Source organism: Temnothorax americanus, unplaced genomic scaffold (genome assembly GCF_048541705.1).
Source record: "Temnothorax americanus isolate GAGA-0224 unplaced genomic scaffold, ASM4854170v1 Scaffold14, whole genome shotgun sequence".
Taxonomy (NCBI): domain Eukaryota; kingdom Metazoa; phylum Arthropoda; class Insecta; order Hymenoptera; family Formicidae; genus Temnothorax; species Temnothorax americanus.
The window spans coordinates 2067495-2086536 of record NW_027509275.1 but is presented as its reverse complement, the minus strand read 5'-3'; the positions used below and the strand labels follow the sequence as shown (position 1 = coordinate 2086536).

General features: G+C 37.4%; 2 protein-coding genes across 9 annotated transcripts in view; one reads left to right on the top strand and one right to left on the bottom strand.

Moving 5' to 3' along the window:
* The window catches only part of LOC143894637 (sodium-independent sulfate anion transporter), a 153381-nt gene that overhangs the window by 1235 nt on the left and 133104 nt on the right, over positions 1–19042 (bottom strand). For 2 of the 8 annotated variants that reach the window (XM_077401082.1, XM_077401086.1), the window contains 9 exons: positions 11262–11597; positions 8012–8247; positions 6703–6904; positions 6226–6446; positions 5657–6002; positions 5230–5532; positions 4514–4659; positions 4198–4368; positions 3960–4113 (listed from right to left, as the gene is read on the bottom strand). In XM_077401082.1, the coding sequence (XP_077257208.1) occupies positions 3960–4113; positions 4198–4368; positions 4514–4659; positions 5230–5532; positions 5657–6002; positions 6226–6446; positions 6703–6904; positions 8012–8247; positions 11262–11448 (1966 nt within the window). In that variant the 5' untranslated portion in view covers positions 11449–11597. Of the gene's footprint in view, positions 1–3548; positions 3885–3959; positions 4114–4197; positions 4369–4513; positions 4660–5229; positions 5533–5656; positions 6003–6225; positions 6447–6702; positions 6905–8011; positions 8248–11261; positions 11598–11676; positions 12191–12216; positions 12604–12633; positions 13381–17456; positions 17977–19042 lie in introns of those variants that run through there. The other 6 variants (XM_077401088.1, XM_077401081.1, XM_077401087.1 and 3 more) reach the window with 6 other exon arrangements.
* Positions 163–2976, top strand: LOC143894650 (galactokinase). The gene is made up of 6 exons (XM_077401123.1): positions 163–369; positions 1028–1214; positions 1397–1539; positions 1965–2262; positions 2396–2717; positions 2797–2976. The coding sequence occupies exons 1-6, from the start codon at positions 208–210 to the stop codon at positions 2864–2866; spliced, it is 1182 nt and encodes a 393-aa protein (XP_077257249.1). The 5' UTR covers positions 163–207; the 3' UTR covers positions 2867–2976.

The following is a 19042-nucleotide window of genomic DNA, read 5'->3' as shown; positions in this document are numbered from 1 at the left end:
CATAGTCAAAGGTTGCGCTGATAACGACGCCGTTGCTGTCCCCTAATCACGTAAGGAGATTTATATTAGCATCAGTATCGTCACGACTGTCGGCCGCGCGCGCGGCTGCTTTATTATCTGCGACCTCGCCGCTTAATCCCTCGCTTCCTCCGTAGATTTCGCGTTCCGTCGTGCATCTCAAGTGCGAAAACCGGACGATATTTCGGCATGGCGGCATCGCTCCCCGACGTCGATAGCGTTAAGGCGAAGGCGTTGCGGGCCTTCGCCGAGAATTTCGGCGGACAGGCCGCCGTTTGTGCGTACGCGCCGGGACGCGTTAATCTCATCGGCGAGCACACCGACTACAACGAGGGCTTCGTACTGCCGATGGTAAAAATATCCTCTGCATCGCGCACGCAAAACATTTATACGCTCTGTGCTCGCCCTCGAAAATCGCCAATATTTGTTATCTTGCTCTAAACGTGAAAAACTTATAAAAAGCCCAACGCGAAATAAATTCCCCCCGTAAGTTATCTTTATTTTTTTCTTTATTCTTTTTCTGTTCTCTCTCGATCCTCTCGAAGTACTATAAATATATTTGAGAAAAAAACCGCATCGTGTAGCGTAAGTATAGATTTAAATACCATCCGAAATTCATCTTAATTCATGTGAAGCGTATAATTAATTATACATGGATTGTAATTAATTATTATTATCATTATCACGGAGTTGCAGCTTGCGCCAATGGGCCACGTGACATCGTCGCGTGTTTTTTTAGCGCGTTGAACTGTCGATTACATAACTAAAGAATGCAAATAAGATTTGCAGTCAATTCAATTGCCTGCACTACTCTGGTGCGCTTTAAAGATTAATTGCTACACTTTGACCGATAAGAGATATCCAACATATCTCCTGCTAAAATATCTATGTGTGTGTGTGTATGCACGATATTTTTACAATAAAATAGCTTTATATATAAGAATTAATCTTTACCGTGCAGATCATTATCGTTAACGAAACAATTAATAATTTCGGAATAATTATCCAGGCGCTACCGATGGTCACGGTGATAGCCGGGAGGTCTCACGGTGGTAAAAAAACCAGAGTTCTTTCCTTGAACGACGTAGTCGGCGCTACAAACGAATTCGAATTTGAAGCTGGAAGTCGAACTGATATTAAACCAGGAGAACCAAAATGGGCGAACTATATAAAAGGATGCATCGCCAATTTTATTTGTAAGTTACTTGCGACTTCAATTATCATGATCCTCCACATAATTTATTTAGAATCACGAAATGAAAGAAGCAGAAGCCCAATTAAATCCACAGTTAAAAAACGTTTACCAAGAAAGTTGAATCAAAATCGACGATCACGATAATCCTGGAACACAACGCAACTGACTAATATACATTTTTAGGTGACGTACCCGCGTTTAATGCCGTAATTGTGTCGACTGTGCCAGCAGGCGCCGGACTTAGTAGTTCTGCGGCTCTAGAAGTAGCGACGTACACCTTCTTGGAGACCTTGAGCGGGAAAAAACCGGAGAAACCAGAGCAGAAGGTAACTATACGATCTTTCAGCGATATTCGTATTTTTTTCCAACAGTATGTTATAATATAATGTGACATTAAGTAATATATGTATATGTGATTTCTTAAAGAACTAATACGTGCTACTGATAATTATCATTTTAAACCGAGTAGCACATCATAATAATATAGCGTTTATAAATAAAATCTCTGTTCATTGCGCGCATCTAAGATTTGAATAGATTCTTTGTAAAAATCTTTCGAAGGCTAAGAAACTCTTTTCTGTATCCTGAAATATCCATCCATTCGTCCGTCCATTCATCTTTTCATTCATCCGTGTATCACAACTGAGAATTACTTATACCTTATATAATTTTTAATTAATCCCAAATAAAAAACATTAATTAATTAATCAAAAACATATTATACATGGGTGTATTTACATGTTATACATAGGCTTTAGCGTGTCAAAAAGCGGAGCATGACTTTGCTGGAGTGCCGTGCGGTATAATGGACCAGTTTATCTCAGCGATGGGCAAGGAAGGCTGCGCGCTTTTGCTCGACTGTCGCGATCTTGTCACTAAGCAAATACCCATGCTGCACATAGACAACTACGTTTTTCTCATAACGAATTCGAACGCACCGCACAAACTGAGCTCGAGCGCCTATTGCGAGCGTAGAGATTGTTGTTACGAAGCCGCGAAAATGTTGGGCAAGAAGAGTTTGAGAGATGCAAATATGAATGATATCCTAGGTAATGATAGAAGATTTTATGTACATCATACATATATCCTTTAATTTTATAATGTTCTTCGCCTGAATTTTATTTTATTGATTAGGTTGCCACTCTTCGTTTCTCTATACATGACAGACTAACATGTTTTTAGGCTTAACATCGCGAAATGCGTCCGATCGCATTGTGAAAAGAGCTCGTCACGTGGTCACGGAAATTCAACGAACTCTGAACGCTGCGGTGGCGCTTGAGAAAGGCGACTTTCAGCAATTTGGACGATTGATGAATGAAAGTCACGATTCATTGAGCGACGATTACGAGGTCTCGTCCAAGGAGCTTGATTCATTGGTCTCGGCGGCCAGGGAGGTAGACGGCGTGTTAGGAAGCCGCTTGACAGGCGCGGGTTTCGGTGGTTGCACCGTAACTTTATTGAGAAAGGACGCGGTGGATAAGGCAATTCAACATATGAAAGCAAAGTTAATATCCTTTCCGTCTGTATTAAGTTAAGCTTTGCTCCATTTTATATAAATGCTACTAAAATATTTTCACTTATAGATATCCCGGCACACCTGCATTCTACATAGCGACTCCGTCCGGAGGTGCTCGAGAAATCAGCGTCAACTAGTATTAATATTAATTTCTCAAATATACATGTACATATTTTACAGTGTGATATTTCATACAGTATCATTAACACAATTGTAAGATACTTTGAAATACATAAATTTTTCAAGATGTACATATCTTAAATTGTTTGCTCGTGTTTATCGAATGCACATTTTTTCGTGGCACGAGCGTGGAATTCTGATATATTTACAGTGAATTAAGTTATTTACAATGCATGTAAAACTGTCACTATTTGTGTGCGTTTTATTTTAATATACGACGAGAGGTGGTCTGTTATTAGTGTTACAAACAAAAAATAATTTTTAAACCGTACGTAGTCGTCGCTTATTATTGATTAGAGTTATCAAGACATAAAAATAGAGTATGCAAACGAGTATTGAATACGCTAACCTAATTGTGACTATATATTTACTGTAAAATGAATGCATGGGCGGAGCGTGACTGCCAGTTAAGACCTTCGTGAGGGTCAAGATTAAAATCAAGGTAAAATTCATCGAGATTAAAATTATTCAAGCTACGCCCGTTAAAATGATTAATGATTAATGAAAAAATTAAATTTAATTTTCTGTACTTTCTTTTTCTTTATATATATATACAGAATTATTACATTTTCTGTATTGTACTACTAATAATGCAGACCACTCTGTGTACTTATATCTAATTCGAAGAGAGTAAATTCGAAATGTACATTCTTATCGGAGTATATATAGACTTCCGCCTTTCATAAGTACAAAAATATTATACTGTGTATAGCGTACATTTACAAGATGCATGCTAAATTGATAGCTTGTGCTCATAAATATATACGTACATATATACAAAATATATTTAATTGGCTAAATTTGAAAGTAGCATTTTGCTTCACAGTAATACTGTGCCTTTAACGAAAACGCCACAGTACTTTCACTATAATACTGATGCTTACTAAGGAGGGAAAAATATTGTCCAAAATTATCCCCATCTCTATCTATTATATATTTAATATCGATTGAGAGTCTCGGTTGAGTTCGTGTATTCTAAAATAAAAACGTTAAATTTAGAAAATATATTTTATACATAGAGAAGGAGAACCACTATAAAAATCGACTTACCTTTAAGATGGTCGTTGAGTTCGAGTTCGCTGGAGCTGCACGTGAACCCCGACGGTTTCACACCTTTAAAGATCTCGATAACGCTCGGTTTCAAGTTATGAAAGATTAATGGTTGGCCCCGTTTAGTAAAATCCTCTATCAAAGTCTTGATAACCTGAAGAAAGGTAAGTCGGTTAGAGGTACGATACGTTCAATTAATGTGACGAGACTTTATTTCTCTCCCATGACATTTACTCACCCTTGCTGCGGTGAAATCGGCCGCCTGGATATGCGTAGAATCTATTACGACGGGCACGGCGGTACCCTCTCGTAATCCCTGCTTGCTAATGACGGCTCGTACGTATTCGACGCTTGGAAACACCAGACTTCGATCCGGAGTTATGACAAGATATTCACAACCGCTAATACTCTGTGAAAAAAAAAACAATACATTTTCTAAATTACAACTCTATTGCAAAAGATGACTTTCAATTTTTTCGGCTATCTTTTAATTAGCATTTTCATTTTCTACTGCATGTTTACGATTACGCTACTAAAAACTTAGCTGTGCTTACCGTAGCTTTATGAACTCGTAACGTCGGTCTGGCTGAGGCATAAAGTAGGAACAAAAGATTTACACCGATGCCGATCACGATGCCCAGTTCGAGTCGTATGAAAAGACAACACAGGAACGTGGTTACGGCCGGTATGAGATCAATTTCTGAAAATGACGGTATATCAGTTAGTAACGTGATCTTTATTACGAAAACATAAAAAAAAACTATATAATAATGATGAAAGGAGAAGAGTTAATTAAGATGACTTCAACAAAATTTTGATTAACTTATTATCAATTAGTATTTCGTTAATGTAGGTAGAATTATTTTTTGTTGTTTAACATAACGGGGAAAAAAGACTAAATTATAAACGACAAACACAAAAATTTTACTTTATGTAATTTTGCCTGTTGAATTAATTCAAATTTATTGGAGAAGTTAATTATTCATTAATAACTGAATGCGATCAGATAATAAACGTGAGTAAAGCAATGCAAAAAAAGTAATAACTAATAAAGATCCAGAAATTAATACGTGAGCTATATAATGACCTAATAAAAATAATTAACAAAGAACGCCACAAACATTTTGGTCCACTTTGAATTCTCTTTGAAAGAATCTTTATGATTCCCTTCTACAATTATATAATATATGTATATATATATTTATTAATCTATAACTGTTTGTAAATTCTAATTAGCTCTTTTTTTATATTAAGCAAGAGAAAGGCGTACTTTTGCTTCGCCACATTGGCTTCACCACCTGGAACTCCACCATGAAGACAACTGCGGCAATGATAACGGCCGCCAGGGCGGCCTTGGGTATATAATACAGATAAGGTGTGAGGAATTGCAACGATATAAGTACTAATAATCCAGTGTAGACTCCACCGAGCGTCGTCTTCACCCCAGACGAATGGTTGACCGCGCCTCGGCTGAGACCACCGCTCACAGGCATTGATGATACAAACGATGAAATCACGTTGCACACACCCAACGCCAACATTTCCTGAGTCGCGTCTATCGACTTACCCTCAGCTAGATACAGTGTAGTAGATACAACGTCGATTATTTGAAGACAGAAAATACATTTATTTTAGACATTAATTTGCCGCTAAATAATCTTGATTTTCACATATATTATATCGTCAATAATACTCACAGAATACTTTGGCGATGGAGATGGTTTCTAGCAAGCTTAGCATGGGGACGACTAGACAGCCAGTGCCCAAAGAGGAAATCATGTCGATGAAAGTATAGGTCTCGTTCCCAACCCGAGCTTCAAAAGGTGGCAAACGAAATTCTGGTAGTCCTTGCTTTACGTGGCCTGTTAAAATGACGGGCGATTCTCCCAGATGCTTCTCGAGGACCCAACACATCACCGCGCAGACAATCACAATGATAATGTTTCTGGCAGTGGAGATGAGCCAGAACGACATCGTGATAACTTGCTGAAGCCGCGACGGTACTTTAGTATTTTTCGGCACTATCGGCAAATCTTTCATCTTCTAAATAAATACAAAAAATTCTGCTTATATTCTTTAATCTCTCTTATCTTATAATTTTATTAAGTAAAAATATTATAGCCGTAATGAAGAATATAATCGAGGGAGATATGTTTAAATACCGAAACAACAGGTAAGCTAATTGTAAGTTATTATCTATGTTAACTTTAGCAAAACAAGTTATTATCTATATACATATACTGAAATTCAATAATGTTTTAGTTACCCGGAGAAGTAGAAGAACGATTATGCAGACAACTCCCAAAGCGGTATCCCAACGTCTCGTCTCGCCGATATGCTCGAAGATGCTTTGCCAGACCTGCACGAACTTGGTGCCGGAAACTTTGAGCCCAAGAATATCTTTTACCTGGCTGGTGGCGATGATAATCGACGCCGCCGATGTGAAACCAATGGATACTGGCCCCGATATAAAATCCAGTAAGAATCCTAATATCGTCGCGGAAGTATAAAAAATAATTTAACGAATCATATATCAAAAATGTATCATAAATAACAATATAAAAAATAAAAGTGTACATATATGTCAAATATATATTTTATGTATAAAATATATTAAATAGAAAATATGTAAAAATTAAATAAAAATCGTGCGAAATAAAGACCGTTAATTTTTGGATCCATAAATGTGATAATTCGCAAAAATTACATCAATTTCATTTTTTAAATATCTTTATAATGTTACCTAATTGCAAAATGCCCATCAATAAGGAGACGCAGCCTGAGACGAAGCACAGCAATACGGCGAAGTCGGGTCCTAGATGAGCCTTTTGTAAAGTTTCTCTCGTTAAAATCGCGGCGATTGCGGTCGGCCCGACAGGTACATCTTTCCAAGAGCCGAAAATTGTATACACGAAACAGGCCATGAAAGACGAGTAGAGTCCATACTGTCCAAACAAAATATTTTTTAATATTAATATCAATGATATTGACATTTTATAAAAATCGCATGCTCAAATTAGTTGCATAAATCATATTTTCTTATGAAACTGTAGAACTTCTTTTTGAAATATTTTTCTAAAATGCGAAACAACAGAAACAGAGAAATATTTGAGATAAAGTAATAAAATAGTCCATCCACCCAGTACATATAACCAGTCCAATATGTGGTCAGTTTTCTGTATACAAACAAGAGCAACCAGATTCAGTGGTCTCTCTCACTGTTTGTAGATTTTAGATATCTCAAAATCGTGTATTGTGACGTCCTCCTGAAAAAATAGGCCAAAAACCGAAGAAAAAGAAGACCAACGTATATAATGACCAATTTTCATGCTAGGTGCCGGTTTCAAATGCTTATTCATGATTATTGCATGATATTCAAGGTTGATGAGCTCCTAAATTCGCGGATATTTTCCAGTGTGTGTAATCCAGATATTTATAATATTTTATTATCATAATTAATAATAATCTTTTACATTCTAGTCAAGACGTTGAGTGGTACAAGGGGATCCTGAAGTGACGGCAATTATCAATATTTACTCAGACAGGACCATGTCCAAAATCGGGACATAAAACATCTTTTTCGTACTTAAGACGTCTAAAAGAAGTCCTGCTTTTGGACATGCGTGCTGTCTGGGCAGTTCGACCGACTTTCTTCGAATTGGCTTTACAGAATGTATCAGTATATAGCTTACGTGTACAACAATCGAAAGTGTCCCGCACCTCGGACTAGATCAAAGAACAGCGTTGCATCATTGAAGGCTTGAAGCTAAAATTGAAAGCCTAATGAGAAAGAATTTCACTTCAACAGATTTTAGGTATGTAGTACATGGTGTTGCAATCTGACAAGGACAGGTATATCGCGTATCACGTATGATATCTGAGATATCTCGTTAGATGAAGACGATGAAGACAGATATAGGCCGGTAACATAGAAAACGGTCAATAAATTATTGACATTTTTAATTCCGCTTAGATAAGGGCGCTTCGTCGGAGTCACGGCCGTCACTTCAGGAGCCATTATTTTATACTTAAATATGTATGTATATGCTTACCTGTAACGGTAATCCCGCGACGTTGGCGTATGCTATGGCTTGTGGAATTACGGTGAGGCCTACGGTGATACCAGCTACCAGATCGCTCACCACGTATTCTTTCCGGTAATTCGGCAACCACGTTAAAATCGGTATTCGCTTGAATACCAGCTTCTTCCTGCAAGACCTCCTGACCCTTCGGTAGAGCCAGCTTCTTGCGGAGGTACATAGACCACTCTTGTCAGAATCTTGTGGTACTAAAAATTACGGTAAAAATATGTACAAAACACGTTCTAAATAACGGTTGTATTATTTAGCATGGCAAGAATATATTCACAAAGAAATATGTAACAAGTCAACATTTTTTCCCATGCGAACTAAAAAATTTTAGTCGTACATGCATACGTCTTTTGGTACATTTATTTTGCAAAATATGATATTTCAGTCAAAATTACAATAGTTACTCAAATATTATGTTAGCCGAAATATTTTTAAGCTGAAACGAAACTTATTGAATTCTCATGACTTTCGAAAAATGTGATACGGACGTGAGAGATATATATGCGCATGACGAGTCGACATTTAAAAATCACTCAGGAATAAATCAAGAAATGTCACACGCTATAAAAACTTCCATTTCGTATCAAATTTTGTATCTACTATCATTACGTTGACACATTAATGATAATTTATATATTTCTTGTACTCGTCAGAGTGTCGCTTCGTAAAATTATTCGTGTTCTTAATTTTAGCGGAAGAAGAGGCGAGTACCTAAGTCGAATATACAGGATGCCAAGACAAATTACTCTTTACGCATCATGCTGGTGGGCCTCAAATCGCTTGTCTCGCGCGTAAGCAATTTGAGTTTATTTGGTCATGTGAAAATGTATGTTGACCTTTTCAAATACCGTCTTTAGAAAATAACGCTGGAAGTGCACGACGTCGACAAATTTAACGAATGACATTCTTATTTCAGATTTAACATAAAACCGAAATTTTCATTATGGATGAATTGCTGTGAAGACTTATCGCACAAAGAAGTATGTATATACGAGAAAAAAAAACAGTAAATAGGTATGTGGTTTACATTTTATTATTCTCAACAGAGCTCGTTATAATCGCAAAACAATAATTAGACGAATATATAAACACAATTAACTCGATTTTAATCAAAATACAAAACGAAACATGTTTAATTCGCGTTGCATTTGCGAGCATCGTGTAACGCACGAAGTTCAAGAATACCAATTCTGTCTGTGTTTATTAATATTATTATTGGTTGCGGCAGTTTCCGCGAATCTCATAATTCTAACATGAGGAAGAATTAAATTTTACGGTCGATTATCCTTTATACGATACTACTTCGCGACTTACGTAAGCGTAGCAATTCATCGGCACGGTGTTCTTATTGATTTTTAATTAATCAGTATCAGAAAGTATCGCGCAAAGCAGTAAATGCTGCAGCAGCGGTAAAACCTAATTAAACGCGAATGGGACAGCGCAAATCTGCATAAAGAGCGCATCAGTGCGTTACGTCATTATAATAATTAATTAACGCCCTTCATGATCAAAATTAGAATCGGACGACAGATTGCGTCTGCGTGCGCAACTCAATTGCAGCTCGTTGTATATTCGATGAGACCGCACCTCATTATCTACACGTAGATTCTATTATCGTTAACCGAAGCGTGGTAATGACAGAATCAAATTTTGTGGCGTATTCGATTTTTGCGCATTTAAATTCATTGGTCTATTATTATTGTCTTCTTCGTTATTATGAAACTGCCAGAAAACGAACGCGCTGTTTTGCATTTCGCACCTTCGACTGCCAACGAATAACGTCAGTACCGGTGAGTTTTTCTGCGGTTTGAATATCATCTCGAACGATCGCACGAACGAGCTATTTGTGAGGTAAAATACGTGGATAGTGATCAATATGATGGATAATAGGTAATAATGACTTATTTAGAACGCGTGTTATGCTCGCGGCTGAGATGTCGTAGACGCAAAATGTTTTTGTGCATCGATCGAAATGAGCTTTGAAAAAGAGTTGATGTAACAGCGGCCGATTGTTGCGCTTGCAGAGCTACACTCGGCATTATGAATGTAAAGCATTCGAACAGTTATTGTGTTTCAAAACATTTGTCTTTTTGCGCATTAATCAACGTGCTGACATCGAGACAACGTGGAAATAGCGCTAAGCGCACGAGTAGGTACTTGAACAAATTCTTAAACACACAGAGCTGTATTCTCTATCTTCTGCATTTAGTAGTCTTGTTATTATATTAATCATTAGGTTGGATATTTCAATTGCAAGTGTATTTGTCGAACTGCAATTGTTCGCGGATTCGGTTTCTGTGCGCGCTGGGAGGAAAATTTGTGCCACTGCCGTGATTTATAATCATCTATATTTCTGTACAAACATGTCGATAGATGTCATATTTATTTAAGAAAAAAAATTATTTGCGAAAGAGTCGCCGCGTTATATGCGTGCACAAGTGCACATGCGCGACGCGAATGAAGGCAGCGTGCCTTGAAACAATTTTTCGATTGCAAATGTTGTAAAACTCTAGAGAAAAAAAAACGACTGTTCAAGCGTGAAAGTGAAGGTCGGCATCCGGTGCACGGATTATTTTTGCGAATTTTTGTTCGATGTTTCCCGCGCGCCGTCCCGCATCTCCGCCGCGCGCGACGCGATACCGCGCGCGTTGAATCACACGCCAATTATTTTCTCACCCGCTTTTGCCATCAGGCATCGAACACCGGCAATATTCTCGCGCGAATCATCGGCGAATTCGCGGGACTCGCGATTTGCTTTCGCGGAAAACGTGACGTCGGGTAAAAATTCCTCCGCGGTTATACAAAATGAAAGCGCGAGCCTGCGGATACGCGTTGTAGAACTTTTCGGAATGGATTCCGATCGGAATTGTAGTTATTTCCTAGAATTCTGTTGTATTTTCTAGATAAAATGGAATAATTCCATTCTGATTCCATTCCGAATAGTTTCGTAATATACGTACCATGATCCACGATCGAAAGTTCATATACTGCGCGTCTCTCAGCTTTTATCTGAGCGAAAATATGGAGAGACTGGTCGTCTCCTATTTCAGCTCGACATCTCTCAACGTGGAATTTTGCTTTTAATATTCCTCCAAGTAACATTCTTTCAGAAAATCATCAGAAAATTGTATTTCAAAGTCGATTCTTTTTCCTACTCTCCGGTTACGTTCTAATATTAAGATGCGATAACACGAAATGGGTCGTGACTCACCCTCGAGATTGACAATCTTCGCGTCTTTGGTGATGGCGTGAGCGCTGCTCGGATGACCGTTCAGCGTATTCGGCTCGTTGTTGTTGCTGCGAAGAACGTCGTCGAGCGCGTTGCTGCTGAAGCCGGTCAGCGTGACCTCCCTGCGATTTTCCATGTCGTGCTCCTCGTTGACGTTGTACTTGGACATGATACGCGTCCACCCAGGGATCGGCGAGATAGGCGAAGTGCGCGCAATTCGGGCGGAACGCCCGTGAACCGATATATAAACGCAAACCGATGTCGAGCCTCCTCCTCACGTGGACTCCATCCCGTCGGGAGCTCGTTCGCACAGCGACCCTGAAGTCGGAAAATGAGAGGACTGTTTTATATCGCGCGTATAACACTATAACGATCCCGTTAATTTTTCACCTGTCACCTTATTCTCAGATCTTAGATCGCGCTCGCTGATAATCCTCGTCGATAATCGTTTCACGTATTTTTAATCTTATATACGTACATCAGGTACCTTCTCTAACGTTGTTCTCTCGGGCGATTTATCCGAACGACACAGGATTTCCTCGATCGCTATTGCGAGACGCGAAGCTTTTGGCGAGGAATCGGGACCAGTATATCGCGCAATTCATTTACGATTATCTAATTTCACGTAATTAACTCATTCTGAGTTTTTTTTAAATTAATTATATTTTACTAAATTTAATTTTAATTATTTAATAAATCTAATTAATTAAACTTTATTTTTCTAATGAATATTTACAGATATAATTATGTTCTTTTGCTTTATTGCTTTGCTTTACGTTTATTGCGTTATTCGGCAAACAGTGAATAAATAATTTTGATAAAGAGTTAATCGCTTCTTTCAACAATGTAATGGAATGATTAGAAAATTACACATTGGGAAACGCAGGAAATTATTTGTTGTTGGAATTCTTAGTGGTGCAGAAAATGAAAGATATACCTATCTGAAAATGCACCGTGTTCCCTTCTCCATCGAGTGAATGGACATTCGTGTTACTTTTGCAATTGTTTAAACGTAGATTTCTCGGATATATGGCAAAAAAGTGGCGAATGACAAATGGCGAATGCGGCATAATAATTAACGGAATTTCGCAAATTGCTTTGCGAAAACTCATAAAATAACTGCAGGGTTTGCTCTAATGACGAATACGTGCGGCGCGAGTTAAGAAACAATTGACGTTAAAAAGAACGTGGTTGCAAGTAGGACAATCATTGGAGGACATTTATACAAAAATGTACTAAATAATTATACAGTTCAGATTAATTGATTTTTGTAGATATACATATAATACACAATTGAATGAATATATTAAGTTTAAAATGAAAACAAAGAAGAAATATCGGAAAGAAACGTTACAAAAATTCACAACGTTGTTTAGAAATGCGCTGCTTTCAATGATATATTGCCGTTTCTCAGCAATCGTCGGACGAGAAATCGGCATGTATATTGAAAACATTACAAATAGTCTGTAATTGAGCAACGTGTATTCGTGTTTTGTATCGACGACGCGATTATACGTATATAAAGCCTATCGTCACGCTCAGTTCATTCTGGATAACTGTAAAACACACGTGGCTATGCGTGCGGCACACGTATTTATCGTTTATAAAAAAAAGCTTCAATGAAAGTTGCAATTATCGAAATCAATGGGCGCGGTAGACGCTAGACGCTAATTGTCTGCGAATGTGCCTACGATTTTATTATTAAGCATCCGCTTGCAAACGTGATTTTAATTACAGTTGACAGAATAACGTTCTAAGACTTTATCTACTCGATAATGTTACGGTCGCTCGTATATCCAAAATGAACAAATGTTATCGCGCGCGCGGAGGAACGAACGAATTAAATTCTGTTTCGCGACTCGAGCCGCTCGTTCGAGCTTATTACGAGGCGGAAGCGCTGCGGTATCGGAAACTACTGTTTGACGTTACATTAGATAACAAGTCAAAAAGCGAGCGCGTTTGGAAAATCATTCGAATTACGCGTATAATATAATTTAATATCATCCGGTGCGCGGTTTCACGTATTACGGAAAGCAATAACGTAATGTTTCTCGGAATCCGCGGGATACAATATCACGTCTGTCAAGAAAACTCGTGTGTAGAGTGGAATCTTAGATACTTAGCGAGACGTTTTACGTAATCAATTTCGTACTAAAAAAGCACTCCGATTAGCCATGCCTTCGTTGAATCGAATAAACACCGTTCTCATTATTGACTATCCGTCGTATTAGATAATGCGATATTATGTAAAATGATATCAAGCACGATCAGTGGATGTTTTATATATATATAAAAAAAAAGCAGAAACGTGGTGCAACTGTTACTAATTTGTTTGCAGCGGTTTTAACAATGTGACACGTAAAACAGTACAGAGATACAGCGATAAATGAAATAATTAAAAATAAAAGATAATCTTTGCATTTCCGCGGAACAGATTTCTCGGTAAGATACATCTCAGTTGGCACTAGAATGACGTTTCTCGCTGCAGCAAAGTTTCTGTGTTGTTAAAAGACACATTTGCGCGTAATAGTAATCTCACGTATATCTATGTAATAAAAGAAAGTTAGTTTTTTTCTAAACCGACGTGAATTAACAGAATGTGTATCAAAATTTTTTTCTGCAAATGCAAATATTATTTATATATACACTTATTTTGCACACTTATATTATAAATAACTGTACACGATGAAACGGGTTAAATTCAAATTCGACGAATTTGCATTTAATTACTGTCTACTGACATGTTAATTTGCGCCGTCAATTTCTTGTTCATACTGACATGTTAGTTTGCGACGTCATTTAAATTTTTTCTTACGTTTTACTTACGTTTTATATAATCTTATATATATATATATATATATATATATAATCAAAAAATGTTAAATAAATAAATTCGATAAAAATATTTCATTATATTGTCAAACGGTATTTCAAATATTTTGAGAAGTACGATTTAAATGCCATTTTTATTAACTTAAAAAATTATACATGCGAAACCTGGAGCATATTTCGTATTATATCCAAAAAAATATGAATGTTGCTCATTTAATCGACTAATTCCCGGATATTATAATCACGAATATAAAATATTACTGTGTCGTCATCGGAGATGAAAATTGATTTAATTATCTTGAATCGATCTGTCAGATTATTTTAATTATTATTATCTCAGCTTAATTGGCTACAGTTTATTGATTTATTAGTAATAGAGTATAGATAAATATAGTTATTAATGCCACGTGAAAGTCTAATGCTGATAATGAAAAAACAATGATTGCCAATACCGTTACTTTACGATAAAATCGCGTATGTGTACGTACGTGAATGAATGATAATTATAGGATATTTATTTGTCATCTAATGAGTATATTCTCTTAACGAGTTTAATAATCGCAGATTTTAATATCCTGCGATCATGAAAGTATTTTGAGACATGGCAGTGAAAAAATATAAATTAGAAACTTATATCTCATTTTACTTTAGAATGATTTGTAGTCTTTATGCAGCACTTATAACAACATAACAAGTTCACTAACGAGACTAGTTGAGCAATAATAATCAGTATTAGAACTGACAATGAGTTATGAAAATTAATAGATAGAAGATCGATACGCGCGTATCTAGTATTTAGAACTTTATTTGGAAACGTGATAGTTATTATAACTATCTGATGGTGTAACAAATTATAAACTATGTTTAATAACCATTGTTATGCGAATATTCTATTACAAATGTATAATATAATAAACTTGCATCAGTAATTTAATATGTTTTTAAATATGTATTAGAAAAATCTGCACGTTGTTACGCTCTATATTAGTTAAAAATTACGTTTTTAATTTATTTAACTCTTATATTTTTCTCTTAGAAAATTTTATATTCTTGTAATTTTGAAAAATAGCAGAGTTATGTACTTATGAAACATAAATTGTGCTCAGAGTATAAAAAGAGAAGTATATAATGTAAGATATATGATGTAATGATATTTTTATCGAAAATTGTCTAAATTACAATAATAATGAATAATTAATTTAAAAGTTTCAAATACAATTTTACTGGATTAAGAATAATCTAACAAATTTTTTAACGCGAAACATCCGTAGAAAGAACGTAAGTTTTTATTATTGAACTGCTGTTACTTGTCGCGCGAATTAATCGCGATTCATCGCTCAACCGTTCTGCACGTGACGAAAGAATGTTGCGGCAAATAGCCGTCCGTGGTCCGTGCATGGTTTTAAATGGATCGTCGATGAATCACTGCCTCGCGTTAGTCGAGGAAATGAGTAGTTCACCTGATGGGAATCCTTGAACGCCTTTGTGGTAGGCCATCAGGTAGGCAGACGAGCGTAATTTCGAATTTAAGCTCGGAAATTCTAGCTATTTCCGACACACAAGCGACACTTCCCTATTCCAGCTCATGCAATTCTACAATTTCAGATTAACTATAATTTGAGATATCATAAAAAGAGATTATGTGCGTGTAATGTTGTTTTCGACGGAGACCGCAAATTGACTTTTCAGAACCGATTATATAGATAATTATTTCTATTTTTATAAATAAAACAATCATATGGTTTCATAGACAACTCAGAAGATAAAGATATGTATAAATATATGTAGAGATGTGTATGTGTGTGATTTTTTTAGCGAAATAGTCGAAGACATAATTTTTGAGTTACGAGCGAAAGAAGGTCTTTTCGCAAACTAAACTTCAGAGAGTCGAATAGAGTTTCTTTTAGCAAAATTCTAATTTGTTACAAAGATACATGACGTTAAAAATTAAAAGGTTTCTGTAAACGATGTCTTTGACATTTTTACTAAGAAAAAATCGATTCCATATTAATCAAATATTCTGTCGTTAAAAAGTAGAAGAAGAAAATCCTTTGTATATCACATACATTATATGCATATATTGGAAGAAATCGGAGACATTCAGGATGATCTTTAAATATTCTAAAATTTCTGAAATGTCTAAAAAATTTAGATCATTTTCTAAACATACTTTAGAAACTTCAAAAATCTGGGACATCTTTGAGAGAAGCCTTTTAGACGACCCAAGTATTTTTAAATATTCCTCAGACGCATCTCGTAGATGTGCGTTATTTGAGATATTTTGGAGAGTGATGCATTTAAGAAATATGGCTACAATAGGGGATTAATATATCAAATGCAGATTTTCTGAGCGCGATTGCAGCACGAGGAAGTGTGTATCGGAGGTTTTTACCTCTAACATCGTCAGACACCGTAACTGAAAAAAATACCGCTTTGGTCAAGGCTCCCGCTCGCAAACGGAGTCGACTAATAACGACGTATGGTCGAAACTTCCAAAGGGGAATTCTACGATTTTGATTTTATCTCTTGAGGAAAATGTATTGCGTGTGAAGAAATCAAATACAACAGCGATTATAAACACAATAGACGTTATTTCCGAGTATTTTAAGTAATTCCGTTTGAACTAACCTGAAGTAATTACAATGGTTTCAAATTCCACTCAGAAGAATGTAGAGAAATGTAGACGTAAACAGTCGATAAAATTTGTTTTCCATCTTTTATTTCTATACGTAATTTAAGAACGTGTATTGATGCTCGCGTCAGTGTCAAAAGCACCCGATGGATACCTTCAACCCTTTCTTCGAAGGAAAGAGAAAGACGCGTGTCTAACAGAGATTAAACGCGCGTGCATTATTTATTTATTTATCAGGCCTCGTCCCTTCGTGCGTGAAACGCCGCGGTACATTCGCGCGGCTCGCTCATTTCAGTCATTTCACTCGTCCGCAATTGCTGCACGCGAGCGAGCTCGTGCGAAAGTTTATATTAGAAGGCCTATAATCCTATATAAAAGGCGGATGATGCTTTCTCTGGCGCGATTTCAGCGATCGATCCTCTCCTGCATAAGTTTGCATAAACATAAATGACGCGCGGAAGACGTATCGAACGCATGCTTCTCTCTCACTCTCTTTGCGCGAGGAAACGGCCACGCCGCAAAGTGTGTAAATTATTCTCATTTATCGTGTGTTATATTTTACATTTGTTTCTAATTCACCCGCTCTGCTAACGATATTGCCCAGAATCGACGCTGGCTGGCCTTTCTGTCGTCGTACATCGGCGATTTTAGATTCATATTATGTGTCTCATTTTTATACCACCCCTCTGTATCCGATCACGACGAGTACTCACCCCTGTGAGTTGCGTCCGTGATATATCACGCGCGGTGACGAGGCTCGGCTCCTCGGTTCGGGTTCATCATCGTCGACTCGTCGGCGGGAGCGCGAGGTCCGGCGCAGCGCATCGTCCGCGACGACGCGCGTGTTTGCTGCTCGTCCGTCGCGGGCCCGCGGCTCTTCTCTCTTCCCGGATTCTCCTTTTTTTCACCTGACCCGCCGCTCTCTCTCTCTCTCTCTCTCTTGCGCGCGCGCGCGCGACTGTGTGCACTGTGCGGGACGGACCCGCCGAAACGGATTCGCGGAGGGACTAGGACTCAGGAGTATCGGACCCCGGGCTGAGAGTCCACGTCCGCGCGTCGCACGAGTCACCGACTCTCTCGAGTATAGCGGGTCGTTCGCTCGCTCACCTGCGGCCGCGAACTGTTCCGACAGCCGCGAATTATACTTTTGCGCTGGTATGGGCACCGCCGCGTACCCCGGCACCGCACCGGATCGCCACGCGTTCTCGCTGCCCGCGATACCCAAAGCGAATCACCCACGCCTGACCTCTCGTCCAGATGTCGATACCCCCCGCGCGGCTGATGGGTTCTTCCCCTGGACGCGAGCATCTTGACTGCAAGATAATTTGCGATGCTAATACGAATACGGCTGGCAGATCGAATATTGATTGCAATTAATATTCGAATTACTCCGACTTGCTTAATAATTCCGACTGGCATAAATATTTATCTGTTGAATAAAAAATATTCCAATCAGTTGGTAATTGAATAATACAGTGGAACCTATTGCGTCATACGTCATGATTCTCGATGTTGTTTGAAATAGTCGTGGAAGACGGGAATTTTACCAGGTTTTTCGAAGTGATTTATTAATATTTTATAAGGGTAAGAAAACGAAAATTATAATAAATAATAAATGTTAGATTTAATAATCTAATAGATATTATCACGTACAGCTAATATATATGAATTGCCCACAAAAAAAAGATAGCGTCTCGTGCCAAGTATAAATATTAAATTGTCTTGAGCAATTAAATAACTTATATATAATAGTTTTAGAAAAATTTTAACTTTTATTTTTAAAATACGCTATATTTTGAAATATCGTGCACTATGGAAAATCCTGTATATTTCTTATTCGACGTTTTATGCGTTTATTACATATTTTTAATTATAAATAATTTTACGCGATATTTTTTAATACTCAAGAGCTTGAAATTAAAAAATGGGTTCTTATATATGAATCGCAAAGTCATCTCTAATGGAAGCACATTGTCACGCGCGATGCGAAAGAGACATCTCCGAGACAAGAGCGAGAAACGTACAATCAATAGACATAATACACATATAATAAACTCCACGCAAAGAATATTTATCAGAGCGGATCTGTAATTATTGCAGTACCTATATATTTACACAAACGATCACGATGCTCGCCGGGTATCATCGCGTAATCGCGAATTCGTGCGTTGTGATGATTGATTTGTATTATAATAATCGCATGCACCGTTCGCCGCGCGATACGTCCGATATCTCATTATGTGACGTTGCATTCGCACGTGTTACGTAGAACAGTTTCACGCCATAATCAAACGTGAAA

What these genes read in the sequence shown, in the direction of transcription:
- LOC143894650 (XM_077401123.1), top strand. Translation starts at nt 208, where the DNA reads ATGGCGGCATCGCTCCCCGACGTCGATAGCGTTAAGGCGAAGGCGTTG. An exon ending in CGGAGAAACCAGAGCAGAAG is followed by an intron (nt 1,540 to 1,964) that starts GTAACTATACGA and finishes TGTTATACATAG; the next exon opens with GCTTTAGCGTGTCAAAAAGC. An exon ending in ATTCAACATATGAAAGCAAA is followed by an intron (nt 2,718 to 2,796) that starts GTTAATATCCTT and finishes TTTCACTTATAG; the next exon opens with ATATCCCGGCACACCTGCAT.